At 34.6% G+C, this 14872-nt stretch overlaps 1 protein-coding gene across 3 annotated transcripts in view; it reads left to right on the top strand.

Annotated features, from left to right (window-relative positions):
* Positions 1-6902: 6902 nt before the first annotated feature.
* LOC129760966 (synaptotagmin 1) overlaps positions 6903-14872 on the top strand; it is a 44259-nt gene continuing 36289 nt past the window's right edge. For 2 of the 3 annotated variants that reach the window (XM_055758650.1, XM_055758649.1), the window contains exons 1-4: positions 6903-7191; positions 7611-7709; positions 8411-8605; positions 9227-9403. In XM_055758650.1, the coding sequence (XP_055614625.1) occupies positions 7009-7191; positions 7611-7709; positions 8411-8605; positions 9227-9403 (654 nt within the window). In that variant the 5' untranslated portion in view covers positions 6903-7008. The remainder of the gene's footprint in view (positions 7192-7610; positions 7710-8410; positions 8606-9226; positions 9404-14872) is intronic. The other variant, XM_055758651.1, reaches the window with a different exon arrangement.

Here is a 14872-nt window from a genome sequence, read left to right as displayed (position 1 = left end):
GTACTAGTGCCACTCAAGGAAGAAAAAAGAGTGAAAAAAGGCATCTGCGAAATAAACTCTCTGGAGCCACCATTTAGCTATAGAGCATTTGTTCAATCTGTTCATTCGTTCTGCAGCTGTGTAGTCAGTCCATCTTGAAATCTTTTATCTAAGGCTGGAAGGATTTCTTTTCAATGACGTCAATAACCTCGGCAGCGGCTTCGTTTCAATATTGCAATGACTTTCACAAATGCTGCTCCTCAGAGCTTCACTGTTGCAAACAAGTCCATAGCCGATGACATCAACGAACGATCTTGGGCAAGCTTGGCCCTCACAGAGGCACGCACAATGTCTTACCAACCAGCGCAAAATAGAAGCAAAATATCAATAAATTGATCCTCGGCAAAAGGCCAACAATTCGAGTCGTAGAAGACTTTCCAACATACTGTTTTGCCCAGGCCTTCAAAGAAAACTGAACCGTTGATTGTTACTAACTAGGTATGTGCTATAGCTATGTTTGTACACTGTGAGATACATGGAAGTAAGGAAGTTGCTCAGACGGAGTTGGTTGCGGAAAATTAAAAGTCAACACAGACGCACAAGTAGTAACTTTTCCTTGCGTTCGTTGGTTGGCGGGATATCGACAAAGTTAGAGGGATAATCCTCATGAATTGTGAATTTTTGTTTTTTTCCTGTATTCATTGTTGCTGCTTACTGGCTGAGGTTCGTTTTTTTTTTCATCAATCGATGAACGATTCCGCATGGTTTGTCGCTTTGTCAGTTTCTACGGCTCCAGCCATTCTGTGGTTTTTCTGTCTTGGCCCAGTGGGATCGATGGTTGGTTTTATGTTGCAATATGATTGGATCCTTCGGGAGCGAGATACAGAAATGCCATTTTAGTCAGATGAAGCACTCTGAGAAAGGGGACAACACACAGCCACTCGTGCTGATGAATGGTGGCTATCGATTTTTGCGCTGTCATTGTTGTTGTTCCGATACCGGGAAGGTATCAGATTTACTCATGAATGTAGTGCTGTATTTTAATGCAATTGGAAAGGAGTCAATCAACTTGATTAGTTTTAAATGAATTTGAATCTTCAATTTTGAATTTTGAATCTTGAATCTTGAATCTTGAATCTTGAATCTTAAATCTTGAATCTTGAATCTTGAATCTTGAATCTTGAATCTTGAATCTTGAATCTTGAATCTTGAATCTTGAATCTTGAATCTTGAATCTTGAATCTTGAATCTTGAATCTTGAATCTTGAATCTTGAATCTTGAATCTTGAATCTTGAATCTTGAATCTTGAATCTTGAATCTTGAATCTTGAATCTTGAATCTTGAATCTTGAATCTTGAATCTTGAATCTTGAATCTTGAATCTTGAATCTTGAATCTTGAATCTTGAATCTTGAATCTTGAATCTTGAATCTTGAATCTTGAATCTTGAATCTTGAATCTTGAATCTTGAATCTTGAATCTTGAATCTTGAATCTTGAATCTTGATGCGCCTTCACTGGCTCTTGAAAATAAAAAAGAATAAAAACATAAAACTTTTCAAGATTTTTGAAAAACTCGACAGGTTTTTTTTTAATTTTCAGTTTATAAAAAAACATCTGGATTTCCATAAAATTCTTCCTTATGGAAATTTCGTAGTTCACTTTGTCGAATGCAGCTGACAGATCGGTGTATATGGCATCAGTTTGAGATTTTGCAGCAAAGCTTTCATGCACAAAAGAAGTGAACGTCAGCAAGTTGCTTGTCGTAGAGCGTTTGGGCATGAATCCGTGTAATTCTTACAAAACGAGGTAATGCTATCCAGGACCACCAATTCAAATAGTTTGGCTTTCGAACATAAGGCTGAGATTCCACGGTAGTTGTTGACATCTCGTGTATCACCTTTTTTGTGGACCGGGCTCATATAAACTTCGTTCCACAGTAGGGGAAAGGTAGCTCTGTCAACGGAAGCTTGAAAAATAAGACGAATAGGAGTCAACAAAACAGGCATGAAACTTTTTAGAAACAATGCTGGTATCCCGTCCGGACCCGTAGAAAACGAATTCTTGAGCTTCCTCGATTTCAATACCGTTTAATGAAAAGCCCAGTGGCGAAATGTTCCTGACAGCACTAGCCAAATGCTCTGGAATGTGGAAGCTGTAGTGAAGATATTTCAATAATTTCGGGCAAAGAGATCGCAAATTCCACGATCAGAGTTCGCCGTAATGTCATCCAGAAAATATGGATAGGAATACCAGGTTCTTTCCGCTAACTATTAACGTGTTTCCAAATGATTTAGGGCAGGACTTGAGGTTACATTGTACTCGGCGAATGTAGTTCTGGTAACAACGTTTGCTGGCTTTGTTATAAGCGAAGTTAAACTTCCGATATATATATACTTGGTGTAGGGTGATTTTTGTTCGTTATAATTTCGAAGCGCACATCTTTTTTTCCGTTTTCAGTCGTCGCAATTCAGTCGTAGCCCAGGGATTTCGTAGATTTTCTCTGATAGTACGTTTAGGCACGTGACGATCAATGACATAGTTCAGGATATGCGAGAAGTTAAAAAAAAAAAATGTTTTAAATTTCTTTTAAAACACTTACCTACTTCAAAAAGTTATAGTCTCTGATCTTGATAGGAAAAAATTAAAGTCATGTAAAGTGAGAATAAAAAAATAAAACTATCACGATACTTATCTCTGAACTGCTTCAATGTTTCCAAGGAATCAAAACGGATACGGATATTGTCAATGCAGTAGAAATTTTCAACCAGCGACGATGAAAAATTCATCGACTACCTCGGCAATCGGCAACCTTTTTTTTGTTTGGCTCCGACACTTGGAAGATGTTTGATAGATGTTTGGTCAACATGAAATGTCATCAGTGATGTCGCCGTCGTTAATGTTGACCTAGGTCAGGAAAAAAGAAATTTTTCTGCAGCAGTTTTTACTTTTCGACTCAAAAATGAGCACTTTTTGAAAAGATTTGTAATCGTTTGTGATTAAACATTCGTGCCGGATCCAAACAAAGTCAACAAAGCTGTTGTTTCATAGATGAGGCATGCTCAGTTTGTTGAAACTTGTAAACTTATCCAATGCAAAACTCTCTCAACGACTTAATAAAAGTTTTAAGAATGGTCATTCTGATGAAACAAAATTTGATGCCTGCTCACTGGTTGGTGATTAAATCAGATCAATTTGACATTTGAGCACTTTTTTTGTTTTTTTCTTCTGTTTTGCACCCCTGGATGTTGACGAAAACTCCGGTTTTCGGGATTCCGGGATTCAGTGAAAATATAATAGCGCCAGCACTAAATTTTACTTCGAAAGTCCGGACTTCCGAAAGACTTCCGACAAAGAAAAGTGAAGTACTAGATTGTCGGAAGTCTGTGTTTTGTTGCCAGTTCACCAGCGACGATTCTAAAATTTTTATTTAGATTCACAATATAAGAGTTCAAGAGTATAATTCGAACCCTGAAATAAGATTTTATTCAGAACCACAATTCACTGTCTCAAATTTCAATAATATCTTCAAATCAATATTTGAGAAACACATTATAAAGGCAATTCATTTACAAACTTGATAAACAAAGTTACAATCAGAGCCAAAGAAAGAGTTATTAAATTTTTAATTCAAAATATAAATTCTACTGCATTTTCGCAATCATAAACACAAAAGATCATTTTCATGTAATGTGTTGAAATTAAAAAAAAATGTGATGCGGATTTCAAATTTTTACTTTAAATATAGGAAACAGAAATTTTTTTCAAATAGTTGTTCTAAAAGTGACAAAAATAAATTTGAAAATATCAAATCAGAATGTAGATTAGATGTTCAAAACACATAATTAGTAATCATAAAAAATCAGATGAGTGAGTTTCAACAAAGATCTCGAGTTCCCATAATTTAGAAAACTATGATGCAACACAAGACTTGAAAATGTCAATAAATTGAATCTCTCTCTCAATTGGAAACAATTTAAGAATGATTAATTTGAAAATGATTTGCTGAGTTCAAGATTTTTTTTCAGTAACAAAAATAAAAAAAAAATTACATCAAAATCGATATGTAGTAGAAAACTTCTGTTGGAAAAGTTTCAATTTTAATTTCTAAACCAAGATAGAAATTGGAAAGAAAATTCAATAAAGAATCTCTGTATGGCCGATTGGCCCAATTTAAATAACTATTTTTAATTGATTTTCGCAAATTTCAATAATGATCAGAAAGCTTACAATAATTTTGCATTATTCATACTCATACTTATGCTTTTAAAGTGAGCATTCTAGATTGCCCGGTATTATCAATTCAATTCCCATTGATTTTCAATGTTTTTCTTAAAGTTCTTCATTTTTTTCTTAAGTTTCAATCATTCCCAGCATTTGCACTGATATTGTCCGGATAAAGTTCAGGGTACAGGAGCTTAATTAAAATGGAATATGTTTTTCTTCATTCTACCTTTTCTGTGCTGCAAGTCTTCATTGAAAAACTGGTCATTAGGTACTGTAATTTGTTCAAATCTCGACAAAGTTAATAAAAAGCAATTCCAGTCGCCGTATAAGCCTTAACATTATTATACATTAAACTGTAGATATATTTTTATTATTCAAAGCATATTGCTTCATTCGCTAGGTACTCCTAAAATATATTCTTGATCCAATAAATAAGAGAATGTAATTAATTATATATTGTGAGTAGACATTCAAGATTCTCCAGATTTTTTCGTCATTCTTGATTTTTAAAGTAAAGTGAACAAGTAATGCAAACTACGGTCTGGCTGATTGCCATAATATTGTAAAAAACAAGTCCATATTTTGCTGGATTTATACACAGAAAAAAAACAGAAAACTTAAGTTGTTCTTAATTTATTTCGATTGGGAAAACGATTTTATCGTTGCTGACGTGTTTCGATAAAAATTAATGAAATTTTTAGTATTATTCCCCGATCAGGAGAGCATATCAAAATAATTACTCAAACGTATCTCCTAAGATATTTACATCTGATTCAGTTTTAATTTAGTACTCTAAATTTTCGATTTTAAGTTTCTCCAACCTGAATTTTATCTTATTCTGATTGACAGACTTGAATGGGGTTGAGCTTATTTTCAATGATATAGATTTTTTTCGGATTGTTCTAAAATAAAATGATTATATCATATTTTGATATACGTTCAACTTTTTATGAAACACGGACATCAAAGTCAACGCCCCAAACCAAGCATTAATGAGTTTCGCTCAACAGATCCATAAAATTGAATCCAATTTTTGGGAAACTAAAAATGGAGCATGGTTTTAGCATTTAATGTGGTTATTGACATTCCACTAGAAATTTTTCTCGAAGCACTCATATCTTGATAAGTTATAATTTTGATAGGTTTTGTATTATCCAATATCAAACTATGCTATCTGAATGAGATATAATCTTGAAAAGAGCATATCTAAAATTGATATAATTTAGCTATCATTGCATGGATTTTTTTATATAATTTGAGATATTTTAACATCCTACGAGTACTGAATAATAACTCATTTAGATAGGAAAAAATTAGTATCAAAATATCTCATCTTGATATAATTTAGTTTTTCCCTCCTGATCGGGTCCACACTCACGGGAAAAATTCTGCAATACTCAGTCAATACCCAGCGGGCTCCTTAACTTATACATTCGAGTGAAACTATTCGAGATATTATTTCAAGGGGGCCCCTTAGTTATTATATTTTACATTTTAATTCTGATTTTCTAGTTTCTATTTCCTTTCTTAGATTTCTAGTACTTGGTATTATTAATTTGATTACTCGCCCCCGCGCCCCTTCCCCCTCCATTAACACAGCCTTGCTCAGTCGCCTTAGGACTTAGAGAGCTAAAATTTGGCACTAGAGCTCATTCAAACTATGAATTTTTTTTTTTTTTTTATTTTCAGATGACCCCTTTTGAAGGTGGTCGTCCATACAACACAAATACTATTTCAGCTATAATAACGATATTATACAATTGAGTTGAAAATTTACACGTGTTAGTTTAGAGAAATAAGCTATTCATGTACATTGTTTTTGAGATATTGAATTTATCGGGCATTGGATTGAAATGAAAATCTGGACATGGGGATTAGGAGGGGTGGCCACACACGATTTCCCCCCGTAGTTGAACTTTTTTATCAATCATTTAACCGATTTTCAAGAAAGTTCAATTTCTTCTCCATGCACTCCCGAACTGAATAAAACATATTTATCTTCCTTTCTCTTCAATCAAGTTCGATGCAATTATCTTGGGCCAACCAAATAAACACCTTCACCATTTAACGAATCATTAGAATATCATTTAAAAAGGTTAAAATAATAACCAAAACATCGACCGCACGCTAGACCAACTTAAAATTGAGCTCTTTAGCTTAAGGTGGTGCTTAAAAAACAGCGAGATAAATCGGTTTGGAAATTTTAATGATAGCTCATAGCAAATTTGTAGAACTAACGATCTCAAACTGTTCTTACGTTCTTAGTTAGAGTCGAAAAAGTAATTTTTGGAGATTCGCTAGAACCTATTCAAGGCTAATTCTTGCATCCTTGTTCCGAGCAACACCTGCTTACTTCAGCCACTTCAATTTGAATGAGGTTCATGGCGTAAAATTGATGAATAAAATTAGCACAATGGGCGATGGAATTGAAAAGTTATTCTTTGTTTCCTTAAGAAAAACCCGTAGGATCTGTCAAAAGTTGGGTAAAATTTTAGCTGCATCCCACTTGCACTAATGGAAAACCATCACCCAAATTCGGCAGCACTTCCATCGCCCACTATGTTTAGAGTCGAATAATCGACAAAATTTAAAATGTGGATGATATTCATCCCTAGTATTCGGCACCATGTCTTGTTTTTTTAATTGATGATTTTTCATTAAACTAAACATTTTTTCTCTATCTTTTACTTCTCTATAAATAGAAGAAAATGAGGACCTATCGAGCACCGCGTCGCCAACGAAGGGCGAGGCGGAGAAAATTAGCGAAAAAGCGGCCGAAATCACCGAAGCGCTAGCACACGAGATGGGCATCCCGACGTGGGGCCTCGTTTCGATCATCATCGTCGTCCTCCTAATCATCCTCGGCATCTGCGGGTTCTGCATTCGGCGATGCTTCCGCAAGCGGCGCTCCAAAGACGGCAAGAAGGGCATGAAAGGAGTCGATATGAAATCGGTACAATTATTAGGTTCAGCATACAAAGAAAAGGTATTCAGTAGAATCTCATTCATTAAATGTGTCAGTGTACAGGTGCATTGTAATATGTGCGTTCACTAAGCAAAAAAAAACAAATTTATCCAAGCCAAAAAGAATTTTTAAACAAACATCTGTATTGTATTTGTTGTAAACCCTCTTTTAAAGCTGAACCAAAACTAGATGCTACTTATTATACTATTAGAATACTGTTCTGTCGATGTTAGTAGATGTCCCACCTGTTCCATCGAAGAGCGGGAGACGCTGGTAGGGCCCGTTGATTACAGCTTCCTTCTTCTTCTTTTTCTCTCCCCACCTGTGAATAATGCCCCCAAAACAATCATCTTCATCGTCATCCCCCCTTACCATAACCCCTAAACTAACCGCAAAAATCAAATCAAAACCCCACGCATCATCAATACCCGCGTTTTTAGGTTCAACCGGATATGGAAGAACTGACGGAGAATGCCGAAGAACCCGACGAAGGGGAGAGTAAGCAGAGCGAGCAGAAGTTGGGCAAGCTCCAGTACAAGGTTAGCGAATGTCGACGATTGTGGGATAAGGGTTTTTACTAGAAAACGAAAAATTTGAAAGTGGTACAGGCTTCGAAGATCCTCTCTAATCATTGTTAAGTTTTCTTAAAAGAAAAACCCAAAACAAGTTTTCTTTCCGAGTTACATAATTTCTCAAAGATCTGAAATTAATTTAAAGAACAAATAAGCCATTTTTCAAAACTATGATTTTTTATAGGGAGACAAGGTTCGTCGAAATACTAAGTTAAAACTCTAAACGATTTTAACCACTTAACAAAACTTTAACAGGTTTTATTCAATAGGTACAAACGACATAATTTTAATTCGTGTGAGTATAAAATTTCAAAACAATTTTCTACTTTGACGTTTCTTTGCACTCGGGACTCATACCCGTAGAAGAGCATTGCAGTACTAGAATAAAGGATATGCAACCACGTGTCCGTGTAGTTGGGATAGTTTTCATCAAAGCAACCAGATCTTTGAAAGTTAATTCTTTGTTCTCTCAAATTCAAACAATCAAGCCATAATGATTATTCAGTGAAATCGGAAGCCTCAATCCGGATTGTAATTTTTTGTATCACAGAACATCTGTAGAATGGAAGAGCATTTTTAATATTTCCGAGTAGGTACCACTTTCATGTTTTTCGCGTGTTTTTCTGTACCATCTGGTAAATACTAACACAATTGCTTCGCGCTTCCAGATCGAGTACGATTTCAATGCAAACGCCCTCACCGTAACTGTCATCCAGGCGGAAGAACTGCCTGCCCTGGACATGGGAGGTACATCGGATCCATACGTCAAAGTCTACCTGCTGCCGGATAAGAAGAAGAAGTTTGAAACTAAAGTTCACAGGAAAACTCTCAATCCGGTATTTAACGAATCGTTCACGTTCAAGGTAATTCCGAAAAGTACAGCTTTACTTTTATTAATCTATACAGTGTTCCTAGCCATGTAAGATCTCGGTGTTTCTATTCTATTGGTAGATTTTTGCCCCTTCCTGTTTCTCGTGATATTACTTGCTCTTCTCACATACTCTTATATAGGTTTTCCTGCTCTTTTACTATCGCTACAATATCTGCACCTCTATCTTTATCCATCCAATTCAGTACAACACAGATTGATGTTTGTTTTCAATATTTATTTCGTGACCATTTCTTTCTCTACATTCAAGTTGACGTTTCATAAAAATTTCATTTATAATTCAAAGTTACTGCTACTATACAAACTATTTCTGCTAGGTACACATATTCCAGAGGATATCAGTTATTCTAACAGATTTACAGTTTACTGATTCCACTACGCCTTGTCCCAAGTCTCTTTAGGCCCATATTATAGAACAAGAAGTCTCCGTCTGTCTGTGTATATGTGTGGTAAAATGATTGTACTCAAACTCTGTCGTAGCTGAATCAATTAGGCCAAGAAATTTCTTTGATCATAACTAACATTTCCTTTCATCCCACACCTTGGTTGTACCTGATCGCGATCTTCTGGTGGTGCGTGCTTCGATCAACGACAGAGCCTTCCATATGCCGATGCGATGAACAAAACCCTAGTGTTTGCCATCTTCGATTTCGATCGATTCTCCAAACACGACCAGATCGGGGAAGTCAAGGTCCCACTGTGCCAGATCGATTTGGCCCAAACCATTGAGGAGTGGCGAGAACTGCAGAGCGTCGAAGGCGAAGGCGGTCAGGTACGTAGCCCTGGGATCGGTTCCCAATGGACGACTCGGCAACGAGCTCCAAAAAATAAAAATCGAAAAACAAACGATACAAACAAAACCAGATTTTATCTTGTTTATGGATTCAAATTTTCAGTTTTACTTATCCGGTGATTTCCGTTTCCGAGACAGTTAATGTTGTATATTGATTGATGAATCGATAGAATAATAATCAAGCGCGAAAAAAGTATCAACAGAGGTAGCTGCAAGCAGAAGTTGAAACTGCTTGTGAATTTTCACAACTTTCCCCCGAACATAATTTAAATCAGATTATTTTTGACTACCAACTTCAACGAAATCAAACCGCTGATTGCAGCTATCTCGTGATCAACACTACAACCAAACACTAACAGATTACAGTCGCTCAATATTGTCACCGATTTACACTTTGTACGTTGTTTTTTGTACGAAAAAGAAAACCGAGAGTTGTCAGACTCTTCGTAACTGAAGATTAAGGTTGTTTGTGAACTTTTGGTACGTGGACAGTGCTACGGAATATCTTGAACCATACCTTTGAAAGGGACACTGAGACACAGATTCTACCTAATCGCGATCGAAGCGTCGAACGTTGCGTCTTATCCTCGTTGATACAACTCGCAAGCGAACAGATAGAAGCAATAAAACTAAAAAAAAAAAACTATCAACTTTAAGGAAAATTTTCAAAGATAACCTACACCCAGTTCAAATTCAGTTCATTTTTACCGCTCTCTATTCGACTTCACTACAAAACAAATTCTACAGTTATGGTATATTCTTACATTAGGAAATATTACTGCTAGACTCGAGAAGAATTGTTACTTTTTTCAATATCTTGTTACATTTCATACTTCATATACTTATATATATTTGCTTACATGTTAGTATACTTTTATCTTTTACTATTTGACGTGGAAGTAATAGACTAAGATTTTTCTTTCCAAGAATCGATAATCAAGACATGTTTTCAATCTCTTTACATTCATAATACATCTCTTCAATTGTTACTACTCACTGATTTTTGATTTCGGTCTAAACATACAGGATCGGCTTTCGAATCCTTTCGACTGGTTTCTGATTAGTTGATTTAAGTTTTGTTAGGTTTCCAACTCTTGGTTTGCGTTTCACGTTATACTCTTTATCTCTCTTACTCTTGCTCTTCTTCCATATTAATAACTGTTTTTCCGTTGGTTTCATCGTTTTCGATTGGAAGTATTCCGAAGTATTGATAACTCTTGCAAACACCGGTTGTGTTAAGACTCTTAACAGATTCACTCTAACAAATAGATACTCAACAGTCAAGACGGGAAAGAGTGCGTTTCTTTTATTAGAAACAGTTTTTTTTGCTTTGTAACCAAATATGTTTTAATCAATTCAATAGAAATAAATCAATTCATGACAGCGCATTTCGTTACTCAGATACACAGTTTGGGTCTAAATACTGAGTTTTAAATTTAAATTTTTTTTATCGGTTCTCTGATTTTGAATTCTGATTCTTTGGATAAAAATAATATGATTTCTAATTTAATTTGACTAACAATTTTATTCAAAACTGATTAAAGCGCTAACACGAAATTATTGCGACACCGAAAATGTCATGCCAATTTTCTGATAATGTTTAGAATCCAACCAATATTTTAGGGTAGTTCTATACATATATTTATATATTTATATGTCTTCTTGCTCTTCCGAAGTTCCTTCTTCATTTTTGCTCAGTACTGCTCCACCGGGCGCAGCTCCGGAAAGCTTGGCGGCTTCATGTCCCTTAGAAAAAAATGAATAGAATTGGCCTCATACCACTCCAGGACACTTTTAGAATAGTGTCATGATGAAAAATATGGCCAAAATAGCGAAACTTCGTCGTTCTGCTGCAAGAACGGCAAAAGGCGCTTCTCGAGGCACTCAGATTTGTAGATCTTGCCATTTACTGCACTCTTTGTCACGAAAAGCTGACTCCTCAGTCCGCAAAATCAGATGTCCTACCAAACGAGATATTTGGAGGCGAACTTGGACATTTTTTTCTTCTTAAATTTGTCGTCCTCGTCGAACTTGCTCTTGCCGGTGAAAAACTCCAACCCCGGAATTTGCTTAAAATCAGCTTTCATATACGTTTCGTCATCCATCACACAACAGACTTCGAATTTGACAGCAAGTAAAAAATACACATCAATGCGAATGTGTGCAAAATTTTGTTAATTTTTACCCAACGGTAAAAAAGTTATGCCCTGTTGAATGTGTCGCAATAATTTCGTGTTCGCCCTTTATTATATTTTTGGTATTAAAATGTTTAAAAAAGTTTTGAAACTTTAAGCGTTTTTTTACTTTAATATTTTTTTTAAAAACAGTAAACGATTGAGTAGCAAAATCGCACACCATCGAATTGAAGATCGGAAGCGTTGTAAAGCAGCGATCACCTTTTTTCCAAACATCTTTGAGTAGTTACACCAAAATCAAATCGACCATCATTTAATTCAGTTCTTTATTTGTGGTTCGACATTAATTTCGTTTTTCAAAACTGATTTAATTGACGTAAGTTATTTTTTTCTTTTTCCTCAAATTTTTCTCTGCTGTGCTTACGCCTGTGAATGGTTGTGTCTTCATCAAAAAAAAAAAAAAAAAACAAAATATATCTAAAAAAAATATTTTATATGCATGTAACTGCTTCAAAACCAAACTATAAAAATCGATTAAACCATTACACGTAAGTATCGTTTTCATAAGGAAAATATTTTAAAGTCTACTACATTACTCAAGTTATCAAGTGCCGCTGTATATTTGTTTGACTGTATTGGCTTTTTCTGTATAGCTTATATGTAAAGACCTTTTTTTGTACCAACTGTATTTACTGCAAATAACTTGTATACAAAATTTGCTGTGGATTGTCTGAAAAACCTTGAAAAAAAAAAACTACCAAAATTCCTTTCATATGTTTTCTCACATTATCCGTTTGTTTTGTTCTTATCAATTAGTTGATTCAAAACAAAAATAATTATGATTATAAAAATCCAACAACATCAACAACAGAGAAATAGCAAGCCATGATTTAATCCAAATATTTAGCACACTCCCTTAGCAGAGCAACGTAAACGTTACTCAATGGCATTTTAAGTCTTTGTATTCAACTCGTAAGCGGACTCTCCACCACACCACACAAAGTAGGCTACTAAATGGTTGTGAAGTGATAAGATTCTTAAGACGAAGGTTAGCTTCTTACTACTACAAATATATTTCATCTTTTTTAAACTTTTTTGAACACTATTCTACTTTTAAACCAACTTTTAATACTAATGTTGTACTGTTTTATCGATCGAAGATTCAACCGAGTTTCAGCCCAATTTCATTCGTTGCAATATGTACTGTTCGAGTTCAGTTTGTTTATATAGTTCGATGCAATTAGAATTTGGTTCTCTAGTTAGTTTCAAGTATCAGATGAAACAAAAGTATCTGGTTTTTTTTTTATATTTTATCTTTTTTGCCATCACTTCGTATTAAAAGTTCAGAACACACAACAGCTTGATAGTAACAAAATTAATCTGTATTGTTTTGAACGAAATATTTTTGTAGAACAGTCTTTTTCAAGTAGAGCATTTTCAACACAATTGGAAATAATACAAACACACATACACTTCTTTTTGGTTGTCAGATCTGATTGCACCCCTTCAAAATTATTTTTGTTTATTTCAAATGAAAACAAAACAATGATTCATTTTCAATTGATACAAAAAATAACATTGTTCTACAAGAAAACTCCGATTTGAATTCTGTTGGTCGTTTTGTTTATTTGGTAGTTTGTAGTACGCAAAAATTTATTCAGTTCCACAAACAAGCTTCTAGGTGTTAAGCATAATTTTTAATACTGAGTATCGTAAAATAATAATTTCGAAACAGCTTTTTATAAAACAAAAAATATTAAAAATAAAAACCATAACACATACACGAGAAAAAAACCACGAAATTTACATTTTCATGTATGGATTTGTTAACGACTGATTGTTATTATAAATATTGTACTCTTGATTGAAATGACTACAAATGTTAATATTGACTGCTAACTGTGACCTTTGGCTATTTAGTTCTGTGGGTTTTTATCACCTGTTGACTGTTTTTAGTAAAACTCTTTACTCTTGACTATTAGATCGTAATTCTATCCTCGGTATTTCTGACTTCGAACTTCTGACTGTTGACTGTGGTCTATAAATAAAATATTCTCGGCTGCTTATTAAGAGCACAAGCTGATCAAAGACTCTTTGAGTACAATATTTATTTTACAGGTGAAAATAAACAATTCTTGAACAAAAAACTATTCAAAACCATCAGTAAAATTAACACACAAACACAGTGTCCAGTTTTCAGTTCGTTTTGTTTTTTATTGTGTAATTTCACCAATCGGAAGATATTCTTTTCTGTAGCATCATTATTAACTAAATTTGTCCAAAAGAAATTTAATCATGTGAATCACCCAATGTTTTCGATCACCCCCTTTGAAAATATTCCAGCAAAGATGGTTGAACTGCACCTTGTGTTGATATGATATTGTATATACCTATATTGTAGTTGATTATTGTAGCGTTGAGTTGAGTAGAACATGTTGAAATTGCTTTTTCCGTTTCCACAGAACGCTTTTCCTATACCCTTTCCGTAGTTGTAATATAGATTATCGAAGCGAATAGTGAAATTATTGTATGTACTCACTTCAAATCACCCAAACTATCAGTTCCGTAGCTTGTAGTCTGTTTAGAGTATTTTCAATTTTATTCCACGAGACAAAAAAAAATTCAACATATTTCTTCAGCATTTGTACATACATTTTATCTGTGTTTAGTTTTGTCTTAGTTTTCCAAAGTTGGAACCGATCGTGACAGTCGAGATGACGAAAAAGCGGCCCACAACCATACAACCATACCTAAGAACAAAGTTTATACCGTAGAATGAAGCATTTGTGTTGTTACAATGACATTTGATTTTGTGTTTATTTTGTATATTACTGACATGCGGCAGAGTTGGGTCCAAAAATGTACCCCAAATTTTATTACCGAAATAAATATTTTCCCGCAATAATGTAGTAGCAAAACATGGCTAAAAAGGACCCTTTTTACTCCTATGAAGGTAGAGCTGTAACCGTTTCTAGCGTTGTTTGGATGGTGTGATTTGAGTTAAGCTTACGCGTACATTGTTAAACCTATATAATATCCAAGAACGCAATACAGCATATATTTGATTTATGTTACTTTATTATAACCTTTAGCTGTTTTAGTCCAACATTCTCACCTGTTGCCGAGGTGTGCTTTCGAAAGGTGATAATCGTGCTAAATAGAAAAACAATAATTTCGATTTTTTTAATTTCAAATGTACACCTTTTACATCATTGGTGGTGACATGGGAAGCTAGCTAGGTCTGGCAGTTTTCTTTACTAACATGGAAAGAGAAAAAAACTAATCTATTTACGAACTCCTACTTAATCTCTGG

Source organism: Uranotaenia lowii, unplaced genomic scaffold (assembly GCF_029784155.1).
Source record: "Uranotaenia lowii strain MFRU-FL unplaced genomic scaffold, ASM2978415v1 HiC_scaffold_91, whole genome shotgun sequence".
Classification (NCBI taxonomy): Eukaryota; Metazoa; Arthropoda; class Insecta; order Diptera; family Culicidae; genus Uranotaenia; species Uranotaenia lowii.
This window is presented reverse-complemented; position numbering and strand designations above follow the sequence as displayed.